Source organism: Choloepus didactylus, chromosome 4 (assembly GCF_015220235.1).
Source record: "Choloepus didactylus isolate mChoDid1 chromosome 4, mChoDid1.pri, whole genome shotgun sequence".
Taxonomy (NCBI): Eukaryota; Metazoa; Chordata; class Mammalia; order Pilosa; family Megalonychidae; genus Choloepus; species Choloepus didactylus.
The window spans coordinates 60134237-60149041 of record NC_051310.1 but is presented as its reverse complement, the minus strand read 5'-3'; the positions used below and the strand labels follow the sequence as shown (position 1 = coordinate 60149041).

Below are 14805 nucleotides of genomic sequence, written 5' to 3'. Positions count from 1 at the left end.
CATTATTTCATACCCTAACGACTCATAATACCCAATTTACCAAGCACTTACTTACCAGGCATTGGCCGTAGGAGCTTACATAAGAGTCTCACTTAATACTCAAAACAACCCTGTGAGGTAGGTATTATTCTCTTCATTTTATAGATAAGGAAGCTACAATGCAGAGAGGTTAGGTGACAAATATCACATCTATTACTCAAACTTTTTGCTAAGCTTCATATGATCTTCACTACATACAACTTTATCCTGGATTAGGGATATTTTATATATTTAAATATTCTAGAAGTACAGCTTTATATTTTTCCATCACACTAAAAAAATCCCACCTATTTACCTGAATAAATATGCTTTCATCAAATCCTTTTCTTTTCCACAGTATCTTGATGTTTCTTCTTTGACACAATTAACCTTTAAAAGATTACATTTGAGATTCAGAGTATACATTAAAAAGTCAAGTTTCATGGTTAGGGAGACAAGAAGCAGAATCGAACATTACAGCTTGTCTCCAGGCCTAAAATTAATTTTTTCTGATTTGTATCCTATACTTGCTCACTTATTTAAGTGCTTGAGGTAACCTAGAGAAAGGAGCATTTAATTATACCTAACAGTTCACATTTAATACAATCTTATAGAACAAGCAGAAGGCAACCAAATAGCGAGGGAGTGAAACAGCATTTATGGCAGGACAAAAAAAAAAAAAAAAAGTGAGCAAAAGCTTGGAAGCACAGAATTGAATGGTATTTGGGGACTACAAAAGCTTCCCAGCAGCTAGAACACAGGTAAGGCAGATACTGCTGATTTCTTACCTAATATTCATACTCCCCCTTCTGTCTTACTAACAAAACTTCTCTAAAATTAAGTGTCCCCCTTAAAAGACTTACCCAGCCTCCTGAGAGCGAAGGATGGCCAATGAGGTGTCAGCAAAAGGCAATGGGTTAGGATTCCTAGAAGGCTCTTTTAAGGGGGATGGGGGGCATGGACTTAGCCAAAAGGATACTTGTGTTCTTCCCACTTCCTCCTGACAAAAACAGACTGACAACAATGCTGGACCATAAGGTATCTTTTAAGAAGAAACCATTTGCTAAGATGATGCAACAGAAAAAATAAACCGAAGTCCCTGATGATGTTAGTACAGCCATACTAGTCCTTGATAGCTTATAATCTGGACTTTATCAGAGAAAAATAAGGACAATCCTGGCAGCAACAGGAAGATAAAATGAAAGAGAGCAAAGATAAAGATGTTAAGAAGATATTGCATTAGTAGAGGTCAAGGAATACTGAAGCCTGAAGTAAAGCAGAAAAGGACAGAACAAATTCAAAAGATTTTTTTCACAAATTCAATTAGTAAAACCAGAAAGAAGAATGAGCGTGTATATGCAGCACAAGACAGAGAGGGTGAGGAAAGAGATAAAGAGAATGAAATGGTTTCTAAATGGGGCAAATGGATAGCTACCAATGTAAACAACCAACACTGAGGCTGGAAGAACAGTTTTTTGTTTTGAATTGAATAAAGTGTTTTGGTTGTTATGGTGTTTTGGAGCATGTAACCCTGTGGTAGTTTGAAGCTGTTATGTACCCAAGAAAAGGCCATGTTCTTTTAATCCTTTCTTGTGGGTAGACTTATTGGTGGGACCTTTTGATTAGGTTGTTTCAATTGATATGTGATCCACCCAATTCCAGGTGGGTCTTAATCCTTAACTGGAGTCCTTTATGAGAGGATAAAGGACAGAAAAAAAGTCAGAGAGCTCAGAGAGAGAGAAACACCCAAAGAGAGTTGAGAGAGAAAACCCCAGAGAAGCAAGGAAGGACACACAGAAGCTGAAAGAGCCACTGAAGCCAGAAGCTGAAAGCAATGAAATCCAGAAAGATCATGTGCCTTTCCATGTGACAGAGGTGTTTCAGATGCCAGCAGCCTTCCATCAGAGAAGGTATCTTCCTGTTGATGCCCTAATTTGGACATTTTCACAGCCTTAGAACTGTAAATTTGTAAACTAATAAATCCCCACCGTAAAAGCCAACCCATTTCTGGTATATTATATTCTGGCAGCTTTAGAAAACCAAACAATCCCCAAAAACATGTTCTTAAATTTAACCAACTCTTGTGGGTATGAACCCATTGTAAGTAAGACATTTTGATGAGGTTACTTCATCACGGTGTGGCCCACCTCAATCACAATGGGTCTTAATCCTATTACTGGAGTCCTTTATAAGCAGAATGAAATTCAGATAGAGGGAGCAGCCAGAAGCTGAAATCAACGGAACCCTGAACTGTCAAGAGAAGGGAGAGGCCAGAAGAGGCAGCCATGTGCCCTGCCATGTGACAGAGGAGCCCAGGACCAAGGATCACCAGCATCCAGCCCCAGAATGCCACAGAGGGAAAAGCACTGCTTTGATGATGCCTTGATTTGGACTTGTACTAGCCTCAAGACTGTGAGCCAATAAAACCCCACTGTTTAAGCCAATCCATTGCATGGTATCTGCAGCCAAGGAAACTAAAACAGTTGTTGTTTTTAATAGAGTTTGAGGAGGCATGATGACAAATGGAGGAAACTACCCTTGTTTAAAGAGCTACAAAAGGAGAACTGACATTCAGAAAAGATGTCAGGACTAGAGAATTAGAATTTAAAATCAGAGTGTATCCATAACAAAAAAAAAAAAGGGAATCTTACAATATATCATTTTTAAATTTTTTTAAAGTCAGAGCATAGGTAATGGTTGACATTGTGTTAACAGATCTGCCCTTTTATTCACCAGCCCAACATCTATTTGGGTACCAATGATGTTAGTCACAGAAGATCAGTTAAGTTTCAAATAAAAATCTTTATCTTTAGAACTTACATTCTAACAGGAGAGACAGACAAAGAACTAATTTTAATATGTAATGTTAAGTAGCAATAAATGCTATAAAGAAAAAAACAGTAAGGGGAAAGAGTGTGACAGTGTTGTTAGGCAGATACTCAAGAAAGGCTTCTCTGAGCAAGTGACATTTGCATAAAAAAACTGAAGTAATAGAATGATCCATATAAATACATAAATATATGGAAGAGATGAGGTCTAAGCAGAAGTAATATGCCTGCAAAGGTCCTGTGGTAACAGCACACCTAGCAGTTTCAAACAACAGAGAGATGACCAGGGTTCCAGTTTACTAACACTCTCATTACGCAAAATACCAGAAATGGATTGGCTTTTATAAAGGAGGTTTATTTGGTTACCAAGTTACAGTCTTAAGGCCATAAAGTGTCCAAGCTAAGGTGTCAACAATAGGGTACCTTCACTGAAGGACGGCCAGTGGCGTCTGGAACACCTCTGTTGTCTGGGAAGGCACGTAGCTGGCGTCTTCTTCCTTTGCTCCAGGTTGTGTTTCAAAATGGCTTTCTCCCAGGATGTTTCTCTCTAGGTGTCTGGGGGTATTCTCTTAGTTTCTCCCAGGCTGTCTTCAAAATGTCTCCCTTGGCTGCAGCTGCTCTCCAAAATATCTCCCACAGCTGCTCTGAGGTCCTTCTGTTTGTAAGCTCTTTTATAGGACTCCAGTGATTAAAACAAGACCCACAATCCCCATGGAAATAATTCAATCAAATGGGTCAGCCACAGTTGATTCATATCTCCAAGGAAACACTCAATCAAAGGATTCCAACGTAATCAACACTAATTTGTTTATCCCCACAAGACTGCATTAAAGAATATGGCTTTTGGAGGGACATAATATATCCAAACCATCATAGCTACGAAAGGAAGCAGCTGACATCTGCTGGTCCCAGGTTGTATTTCAGCTCCTCTCTCTCAGGTCCTATACGCCCTTGCTTCTTTCTCCCAGGATTTTTCTCTCTAAGCATCCCAGGGTCCTCTCTTAGCCTCTCTGTGGCAAACTGGGCTTCACCTCTTAGCTTAGCATCTCCAAGCATCTCCAAGTGTCAGGAAGCATCTGGGTCTCTCGGCTTAGCATATCCTGGGGCGTTTTCATCTCTGCTCTCTGTGTGAGCTTCCTTTAAAGGACTCCAGTAAACTAATCAAGACCTACCCTGAATGGGTGGGGTAAAATCTCCTTGGAAACCTCCAATCAAGAGGTCATACCCTAATCAAAAGACTAATAAGTCTGCCCCCCACAAGACTGCATTAAAGAATATGGCTTTTCTGGGGGACATAATAGATCCAAACCGGCACAACCAGTATGTGTCAGGAACAAGTTGAGCAAGGTGAATGGACAGAAAATGAGATTAGAGAGGAAGCCAGTATCCAACAGTCAGTTTGGGTTTTATCATTAACTGTAAGGGGAAACTTTTCTGAGTAAGGTAGCAACATAATCTGACACATCTGACTACATATGGAAACGAGTTTGTAATGGAACAAGAATGAAAGGGAAAAAGGTCATTTATTAGAGGCTACTGTAGTTTCCCAGGTGAGAAGCAATAATAATGGCTTGGACAGAGCAAGAGGGGCATTAAAATGGAAGATGCAGGAAGTAGTTGGATTTGAGAGGTTCTGATAGTGGAACCTAGAAGACTTACTGACAAACTAGATAAAAGAGAAAGAAAACTCAAGGATGACTCAAAGGTTTTTTGTTTTAAAGTCTACTTTGACACAGTAATATAGCTACACCATCTTTCTTTTGGTTAGCATTTGCATGATATATCATTTTCTCTCACTTAATTTGAAGATTTCTGAAGCCTTATTTCAGATGTGTTTCTAAAATGCATACAGTCCCCCCTGAGGAGCTGGGGAAAAATGCAGAGGTTGGGCTTCCTCACCCGGATGGCTGTTGATGTTCTCACAAACATTGAGGACTAGCGGGATGATGGCCCAGTCCTCTATCACAGGACATGCCCTTATGAAGCTTGTTACTGCAAAGGAGAGACCAAACCTGTTTATAATTGTGCCTAAGAGTCTCTCCCTGAATACCTCTTTGTTGCTCACATGTGGCCCTCTCTCTCTAGCCAAGCCAACTTGGCAGGTGAAATCATTGCCCTCCCCTCTATGTGGGATCTGAGACCCAGGGGTGTAAATCTCCCTGGCAACGTGGGATATGACTCCCGGGGATGAATCTGGACCTGACATCGTGGGATTGAGAACATCTTGACCAAAAGGAGATGAGAAATGAAACGAAGAAAAGTTTCAGTGGCTGAGAGATTCCAAATGGAGTTGAGAGGTCATTCTGGTGGGCATTCTTATGTGCTAACAGATAACTCCTATTAGGTTTTAATGCATCGGAATAGCTAGAACTAAATACCTGAAACTAACAAACTGCAAACCAGTAGCCTTGACTCTTGAAGACATATGTATAACAATGTAGCTTACAAGGGGTGACAATGTGATTGGGAAAGCCTTGTGGATCACACTCCCCTTTATCCAGTGTACGGAAGGATGAGTAGAAAAATGGGGACAAAAAACTAAAGGAAAAATAGGGCGAGGGGGGCGATGTGGGTGGTCTTTGTTTACTCTTATTTTTGCCTATTCTTATCTTTACTTTTTCAGGTACAAGGAAAATGTTCAAAAAAATAGACGGGGGTGATGAATGAACAACTATATGATGGCATTGTGAACAACTGATTGTACACTTTGGATGATTGTATTGTATGTGAATATATCTCATTAAAATTGAATATATATAGAGAGAGAGAGTGAGTTAGAAGGGGGATACTGCTGATTTGCCCCCTAGAGCCCCACAGAGACTAGGAATGAGACTCTCCTAGGGCGTGGCTGAGCCAGGACTTAAACCTGAAACCCAGCCTGAAACCCAGGACTTGAGCCTTAAACTGGAAATCTATGTTACAGTCATCATCCTAGGCAGGGAGCACACATTTCTTCTATGAAATAACCCAACACCAGAAAAAAAGACCCCCACGTTCTAGCCCAAGATTCCCAACATAATGTTCCTACTCCATCACCCTAAAGCCAATCCCATCATCTGACAAACTCTGCCCACAGGGGTCCCAACCAGGTTTGCAGCTCCACGAATCCAGCAGCTGCAGGAGAACTGCAGCTCCTGGCTTTGCCTGACAACATGCCTGAAAGACAAGCAGAACTGGGCTCCTACCTAAGAGTGGCTGAGAAGAATCACAAGAGAAAAGAAAGGCACTCCATGACTGGGAAGACTTTCTTAGTGTTCCTCAAAGATGCAACTGGAGTTGAAAGGGGACAGGCATAAAAATCCTTCTGTGAAGGAAATACCTGAAACTGTGGAACTGTAACCCATACTACACTTTGAAATTTGCTCTATAGCTACTTGTTAAATGGCATTTTGAAATTTATCATTTTCTGTAAATATGTTACACTTCACAATTAAAAATGTTAAAAAATGCATACAGTTGGGTTTTGTTATTGTATCCAGTGTAACAACTTTTGTCTTAACTGGAACATTTAGTCCATATATATTTTAGTATTGACCTCATAAACCTCTGCCTTCTGAAATCTTAACTTTTGAAAATAATCTCAAATGCTACCTTTTCGAAGTCTTTCCCAATACCATATATGTCTTTCCACCCAAACAATCAGATACAAGCTGTCATTCCTTTAAAGAAAGCTCCTTCGCACTTTATTTCTATCTCCCTCATGAGAATGACCAGGTTCTGCTAGTTATTAAAATGATTTGTGAACATATTTTATCCCCCCATTTAGGTTGTAAACTCTCCAAAGAAATAAGACTGGGTCATATTCATCTTTCTATACAAAAGAAAACTAAACATAGTAGACTCATTTCAATCCCACAGACATTTGTTGAGTATCCACTATGAGCAAGGGACTTTAGTTAAGTTCTCAATATGGGTCTGTCATATTCACTACTGTCTCCTTTCCATATAGCTCAATGTCCTCAGCTGTAAAATCAAGAGTTTAAGTCATGTTAGTCCATAAACACAACATCTTGGGCATGAACCTGAACACTCTACTCCAGCTACTAGTCTACTAGTTACTAGATACACAACATGACTGTCCCTTTTGAGTATCATACCAACCCACTATTTCACCTCTAAATTTCCGTTTAAAACTTTGATATTCAGAGTGCCTCAAAGATGAGTGCCATTATCATTCCAGAGTGTAACCAAATAGTTGTTCAAAGTTAACTGAGACCTCTATATATACAGAATTGACATACACAGAAGCGTGCACACACACACATATGCTTAGAGTATGCAGCCAAGGCTATTTAACCTTTCTATGCTTCCAGCCCTGAGAACTCTAGCTGCAGAGACCAACAGGACAGTAGCCATCTCTCAGAGAAGAAAGGCTGATGAACTAAGAAAAAATAAATGGACACAGAAAGTCAGGCAGATGCTAATCTGAAACAATTTAATACCACTGGGTTATATATATCTTATTCAGTTTAAGTGCAAATTCTAAGTTTAAACTAAATGAAAGGCTCATGTAGCTACACAATCCACGGATGCATACAGAAATTTTCCTTAATATTCCAAGGCAAACTTTAACTTTTTTTTGAGGAAAAAAAAATGTAATTTCAAGGAGGATTGTTTTAACTTTGTTCTAAAAATAAATCTGAGAAACTGCAATAAAAGCGATTATAAACACTTAGAAGAGGAAAGAAAAAAAATACTTCAATTATCTCAACTTTGATACCTTAGTTTGTGCTAACAGAAATTCCACAGTTGAATTGTGGATATTCATTATGATGTATATCAGACAAAACAGAAAAATTAACTATAGATATGAAAAATGTCACCATAATCCTAATGGCAAGGTTTACAAAGCAAAATTAAATTCTAAGCTAAAGAATATATGTACTAATTTACACAGTAATATTTTCTGGGTTATCTTCTGTGTTTCTTTTTAGTCTTATGAAAAAATTGTACAAAATAATATCTTCCCAATTTGGGAAAAGTTGTAGAATATAATAATTAAATATTTTTAGATATTTACTCAAGTCATAGAGTTGTAAAATGTTTGTCACTAATATTTTACTAGCACAAATATCTTTCTACCTTTGCAACTGAAATTCCATAGTCCAGGAGAGGTTTAACAGCCTCATTCAGTTCTTCAAGAAATACAGAGGTACTTGGAGAATCTAAAATAAGAAAATATTATTGAATATTCATGACTTGTCCCTTAGGAAGGGTGCATTTTTTAAAATTAAAGCCCAAAACTGAATAAGAAATATATTAGCTTGCCCAACTAGTCTGCAATGACAAAAAATAATTAAGTAATTAAACACAACTAGTTACATATTTTCATACCCTTATTTCCTATTGCCTCATTATTCTTATTTATATTGTTTTTTCATGACATATTTTAACTTTATAAGCTACCTTAAACCTTTCTAAAATGAGGAGGATAAATGATTAATTTAAACTTAACATTTGGCATTATTCTTCTGAGTATAATACTATAAATACAACACACAAGTACATACACACAAACCTATCAAAATGATTTTAGCTATCATTTTCAAATTATATTTATAATAAGGGAGCCAACAGAAATGTGGATTCACTTTACTTATTAATTTCAAGAATAGAATTTTTAAGGCCTGAGGACTTATATGAGACCATTACAATCATTAGTTATATTCAATCGTTATATTAGTTAATTCAGTGTCATTAATCGTATAGCTAAAACAGCGTATTAAACCAGAGCATGATTAATATTACATATAAAGTTAAAAAACTGTTTTTAAATATTTACATGCTAAAAATATAAGAAAGTATTCACTCAGAAAGGACAAGGTGAAATTCAGGTGTTATTTTATTAGTACAGCTAATTCTTATCAAGTACTTAATATGGACCAAGCATAGTGAATAAACTCATTAAGTCCTCATAGCAACCTTATAGAGCAAGTACCATGTCCTGGTAATAGACAAAATAGAGACACAGAAAGGTTAAGTGACTTGACCAAGATCATACAGCAGGTCAAGTGGCAGAGTTGGAATTCAAATCCAGAGTCATATTCTAGTAGCAGCTTTATGACACATATTATAAATCCTGACAATAAGCTGCCACCGAGCATATTGATTAAATAGCAATACAAACATCACAATAATCATATTAGAATTTTCAAAATGCTTACCAGCTTGACAAAAATAAGCTAAAGAGGCTTTTCCTGGTTGCAGTGTACTAAAATATTTGTGAGGACTCAATTCTGGTAGAATGTCTCCTGTTGACTTATAAAAAATGCACATCATGACAAAAGAGATCCCAACTCTGAATATATTTAAGCTGGAAGACATCATCACTTCAAGCTGTATTCAGACAGGAGATTTTGTCTGTTTTGTTCACTGATGTGTTTTAGTGCTTAGCACAATACCTGTCACAGGATAGGTTTTCGTTAAAGTTTGACTGTTGAATGAATTTGTTAAATGAATGAAGGAGGCAAAATCTGCAAAAAGAAAAAGTAAGGCATTACTTATATTATTTGGATTTTACTAGTATTTTACTATTTCTTTCTAGTATATATTTGAGGAGTGACCTATACTGACATTAATATGATAATACAATTTATTTTTGATCCTTGCAATGATATCTACAAAATGCAATACTAAGTATCTTAAGTTTTACAGCTATTTACTAGAATATGTTAAGCTGTCATTTTTAAAGGTTCTAAAATAAATTCTCAAACATTATCCAATCCATTTTTTAAAACTGGATATTTTTTCTCTATTTAGTTGATTTATAATAAATACTCAAATAATTATTTAATACCAATAACATGGGAGTGACATCTAATATACATGCCTACTACATTTACATTCCTTTTACTTTAAATCCCCTAGAAGATATCTATTAAAACTATTTAAGACCATTCCTTCTAAATATGCATATATTATAATGTTTAAAACTTAGATTTATTTATACACCTTAAAAATTTGAATATCTTTAAAAGCCTATAAAATCCATGGCCCTTTTCCCAACTATTTTAATTCAATTCTATTTTCTGGACTCAAATTTATTCTATATATGCTCCTTTCATCTTTTTCCATGATATACTTACTTCAATGCTGTTCTCTGCATCTGCTGTCAATTCTCTTTGACTTTTATTTTGCTACTTTCACATTTCTCTTGAACAATTTCTTCTTTTGGGAAATATTTCTATTGACGATCTATATTACCTAGGTTTAAAAGAAGATAGTTTAGGAAAAATTAGTATAATATAATATAAAAATCTCTTCATACTTATAAAAGATAAAGCTACACCCACAGGTATAAGAGAGAATGTTGTTTTATTTTCAATTTTAAACAGATCCCATATCTTTCAAATGCAAGCTCAATATCTCAAAACAGGCAACAGGAAAAAATATTTAAAATTATTTTTATATACTTATAATGATATGGATAGACTTTCTGAGTAAAGAATAAGATGAGAGAGAATGGAAATGTGAGAAAAAATCATATTAAAATGGATATTTACTCTGCTCATTCAATACCATCAATAAGCACAACACCTCTCCCTAACAAAGGAGCTAAAAGAGCTAATAACTCATTGATTACTTCCTCTTATTTCTGTTCATTCAAGTTAGTTTGTATCAAACAATGAACAAAATTTGCCATCAATTTTTAATAATAATGACTCAAGAGTTCAAAATCTCAATGTAGAATGGTAAGGATTATGAGAAGTACATCAAATATATAATTTTTTGTGGCAACAAAAGGTCTAACTACACGTCCAACGCTCGAATGCTTTACACATCTTCCGTCTCATTAGACAGATGAGATTATATATGTGGAAGTACTATGCCTTTGGTCGATTAGAGATACTGGCAATTATTAAGTATTTTTAGAGGCAGGAACTCAGCAGTGACCTCTGCAGTTGACATCACCTTTGACAAGATTTAACTGTTAAAAAAATTACTTAACACAGAGAATACTGCACAGGCCAACTAGGAATAGTTTACATGGTCATAGTAAATTAAACACTGAGTAACCACGGTTAGGAGGATGGGGAGATAGAAAGTTAGGGAGAATGTGGTTTGTGGGGAAAGAGATGAAAGAGAGCCAAAACATTTTCACAACACCAAAACTCATGTTTATTGGAAATATGAAGGTAAATGTCAGAAGAAACAGTAAGTGGTTGAAAGTAATTGCCTCAAAGGAGGAAAAATTAGAGGGGGAAAGAGATGACAAGGGGGCTTTTGAAGACTTAAAGAACCATCGGACTCTTTAAATAGTGTACCTTTTCACTTTCATTTTTTTAAAAGTTATTACTTGTATATAATCAAATCTCCATACCTTCTACTCATATTTACCCAATGTATCCCTATGCAGCCACACACGTACATGGAAAATAAAATGCATTTGCCCATCCACGCAAAGCTTCTCTCCTATTTCCCATAAATATTCCATGCATGAATTCTTTTAAGTTAAATGACTATATACATTACATAAAAATATTGTGCTAGACAACTGGAACACTCGCAAATTACTGGTGGGAATGTAAAATGGTACAACTTCTTTGGAAAACTGTTTGGCAGTTTCTTAAAAAGTTAAATATATACCTACCATGTGACCCAACCATTCCACTCCTAGGTAATTACCAAAAAGAATTAAAAGCATATGTCTACACAAAGATTTATGCCCAAATATTTACAGATGCTTTACTTGTAATATACAAAGGCTGGAAACATCCCAAATATCCATGAACAGGAGAATGGATAAACAAATTGTGGTATATCCATACAATAAAATAATACCCAACAACAAAAAGATATAAACTATTGGCATATACAACATTGGTGCTGAAAGAAGTCATGCAATAAAAGACTACATATTATATAATTCCATTGATAAAAAAATTGTAGGAAACACAAACTAATCTATAATGATAGAAAGATCAATGATTGCCTGGGGATGGGATATAAGGAAGACTAAATTACAGAGAGGAGTAAGGATATGTTCATTATCTTGATTGAGGTGATGGTTTTACAGTGTCAAAACTCAAATTGCACATTTTAAATGTGTGTTTTATTGAACATCAATTATACCTCGAAAAAAGAATCGTAAAACTAAAAAAAAAAAAAACAAATGCATTTGCCCAAAGAACATGCTCTCCTCACAAAAAGATCTTTAAAGAGAAGGGAAGTGTGTGGATGGCAGGGTAGGGAAAGAGAATGTCAGCAAGAAGAGAGTAAAAACAAAGATACATAAGGTATTGATTTTTCTTTTCTCCAGGATTACAAAAGAGAATCAAAAACAATTCTTAATGCTTCAAAAGTCTAAATACCAAAAAAAGTGATGGATATGAATTGTAATGCCTATCTCTAAACTTTGAGGTGCTGATCCCCTAGCATATAACCTGATTGGTCTCTAGAACAATGTATATCTCTGAGACACCTGAAACTCAGAGCTAGACCTCAGCAGATATGAATGTCAGTATTAGTGCATACAGCCACTGTTAAAAAAAAAGCTGAAAAAGAGCCCAGACTTCAATTAGTGATATGAATGAAGCAGGTCTGGTTAAGGCCAGGGCAAGCCAGGCCAAAGGGTAAAGGTTGAAACTGATTGTGTTTTAAAACTTCAACTTCCATATGAGACCAAGGGAAGAGATTATCTATTTGGTACAAGATCTAAATTTTCTAAACGGTACAACTCTACAGTCGATTTGTTCAAACACCACAATTGCATGGAACTTAGAATAGGAAGTGAGATACGGTAGGTTAGTATAGGCTGGAGTGAAATAGTGACACATCCCAGAGTAAATTGGGCAGATAATAAAAAATATATTTACAGCCTCCCCCTCCCCAGCCCCGAGGATCTGGGGGAAGGACGGATGTGTTGGACATCCTCACCTGGACTGGTGCTGATGTTGTCACAAATGTTGGGACTGGCGGTTTGATGTGCTGAGCCCTCGATCATGGGACTTGCCCTTATGAAGCTCGTTACTGCAAAAGAGAGTCTAAACTTGCATATAATTGTGCCTAAGAGTCTCCCCCTGAGTACCTCTTTGTTGCTCAGATGTGGCCCTCTCTCTCTCTAATGAGCCATCTCGACAGGTGAACTCGCTGCCCTCCCCCCTATGTGGGACCCGACTCCCAGGGTTGTACATCTCCCTGGCAATGCAGAATATGACTCCCAGGGATGAATGTGGACCCGGCATTGTGGGACTGAGAGTACCTTCTTGACCAAAAGGGGGATGCAAAATGAGATGAAATAGTTTCAGCGGCTGAGAGATTTCAAATGGAGTCGAGAGGTCACTCTGGTGGACATTCTTATGCACTATATAGATAACACGTCTTAGATTTTAATGTTTTGGAATAGCTAAAAGTAAATACCTGAAACTACCAAACTCCAACCCAGCAGTCTGGACTCCTGAAGACAATTATATAATAATATAGATTACAAGGGATGACAGTGTGATTGTGAAGACCTTGTGGATCACATCCCCTTTATCTAGTGTATGGATGAGTAGAAAAATGGGGATAAAAACTAAAGGACAAATGGGGTGGAATGGGGGGATGGATGATTTGGGTGTTCTTTTTTCACTTTTATTTTTTATTCTTGTTCTGGTTCTTTCTGATGTAAGGAAAATGTTCAGAGATAGATTGTGGTGATGAATGCATAACTATGTTATCATACTGTGGACAGTGGATTGTACACCATGGATGATTGTATGGTGTGTGAATGTATTTCGATAAAACTTAATTTAATTAAAAAACAAAAAAAAAGGAAAAAAAAAAGTGATGGGTAACTTGGGAGAAATATGACCTTGTTACCTTGTTGTGGTAGTTCATTAGTGTGGTACAAATAGTTTCGGTAAAGTTAGTTATGGCCATCACGCAACCTGCTCTAGCCAATAAAATGTGAGTAAAAGTGGTATATGTCTCTTTCAGGCAACAGTTTTAAGAACTAGTTTGTGATATACCAGGCTTAGATACCAGAAATGTGCAAATGGTAGCTGTTCTGCCAGCAGGAGTCCCAAAATGAGCACAATCCAGAGAGCCCCAGCTTTATGAACATGTAACATAAAGAAGAAACAAATCTTGTTTCAAGCCATTGTGATTTGAAGGGTTATTACTGCAAAATAATCTAGCTTATCTTCCCTGTTATTACAAACTAGGAGTGAAGTGTGCCTATACAAAAACCCCAAGATACTGGTTGAGGGGCCAGCATCAAGTTAACTGTTCTGGGCTAACCAAGAAAACTTTTATCAGAGACTGGAGCTCAGCAAACAATCCACGTTAAGGAGTGGCAAAATATTTGACAAAATTGTCACTACAATAATTTGGAAGCAACATATACCTAATGAACTTATAATGAATATTATGTTCATGAGGCTAATTAACTTACAGTTCTAAGAAGAACCTGGAAGACAGAAGGTTAATACTGTGTGATGGCTGCCATTGATTGTGCTTAGTAAGAAACTGAAACAAAGACTCAGAAGAACCACTATCCAAGATACAGCTACTCTAAACTCAAAATAATCATTAGGCCCCTTCTATGGTCAGAAAGCAGGCTGACGAAACCACTCGGCCACAAAATGAGGCCATATTCTCCAAAGCCAACTTCAGATGTGTCCACGGGTAATGGAGAAGGAAGGACCTCTCATGAGGCAAAGCCAAAGACCATGGAGAGCAATGCCACAGGGTACGATCCAAACTATTTGTTACTGATCCACAATGAGATACATACAGTAATTGAGAGTAAATGTTTAGAACTTTTGTAGCTATAAATTCATGTCTGTTGAATCGAATAACAATTTTAAATTGGGCTTGTAATTTGATGTCTTATTCATTTTATTTTTCCTATGATTCTTTTTTTCATGTTTTACAAAAATTTCAAGGTAGACTGGAATTTTTTTCAATTGGTCTTTCACCAGCATAGTTTGGAAATTTCAGAGGGAAAAAAAAATCAGATTCTTCACCACAGACACCA

At 36.6% G+C, this 14805-nt stretch overlaps 1 protein-coding gene across 2 annotated transcripts in view; it reads right to left on the bottom strand.

Annotated features, from left to right (window-relative positions):
• The window catches only part of TXNDC16 (thioredoxin domain containing 16), a 153972-nt gene that overhangs the window by 134376 nt on the left and 4791 nt on the right, over positions 1-14805 (bottom strand). For both annotated transcript variants that reach the window (XM_037832707.1, XM_037832708.1), the window contains exons 2-5: positions 9932-10049; positions 9011-9319; positions 7929-8011; positions 335-408 (exon numbers count right to left, since the gene is read on the bottom strand). In XM_037832707.1, coding sequence (XP_037688635.1) covers positions 335-408; positions 7929-8011; positions 9011-9173 — 320 coding nt within the window. In that variant the 5' untranslated portion in view covers positions 9174-9319; positions 9932-10049. The remainder of the gene's footprint in view (positions 1-334; positions 409-7928; positions 8012-9010; positions 9320-9931; positions 10050-14805) is intronic.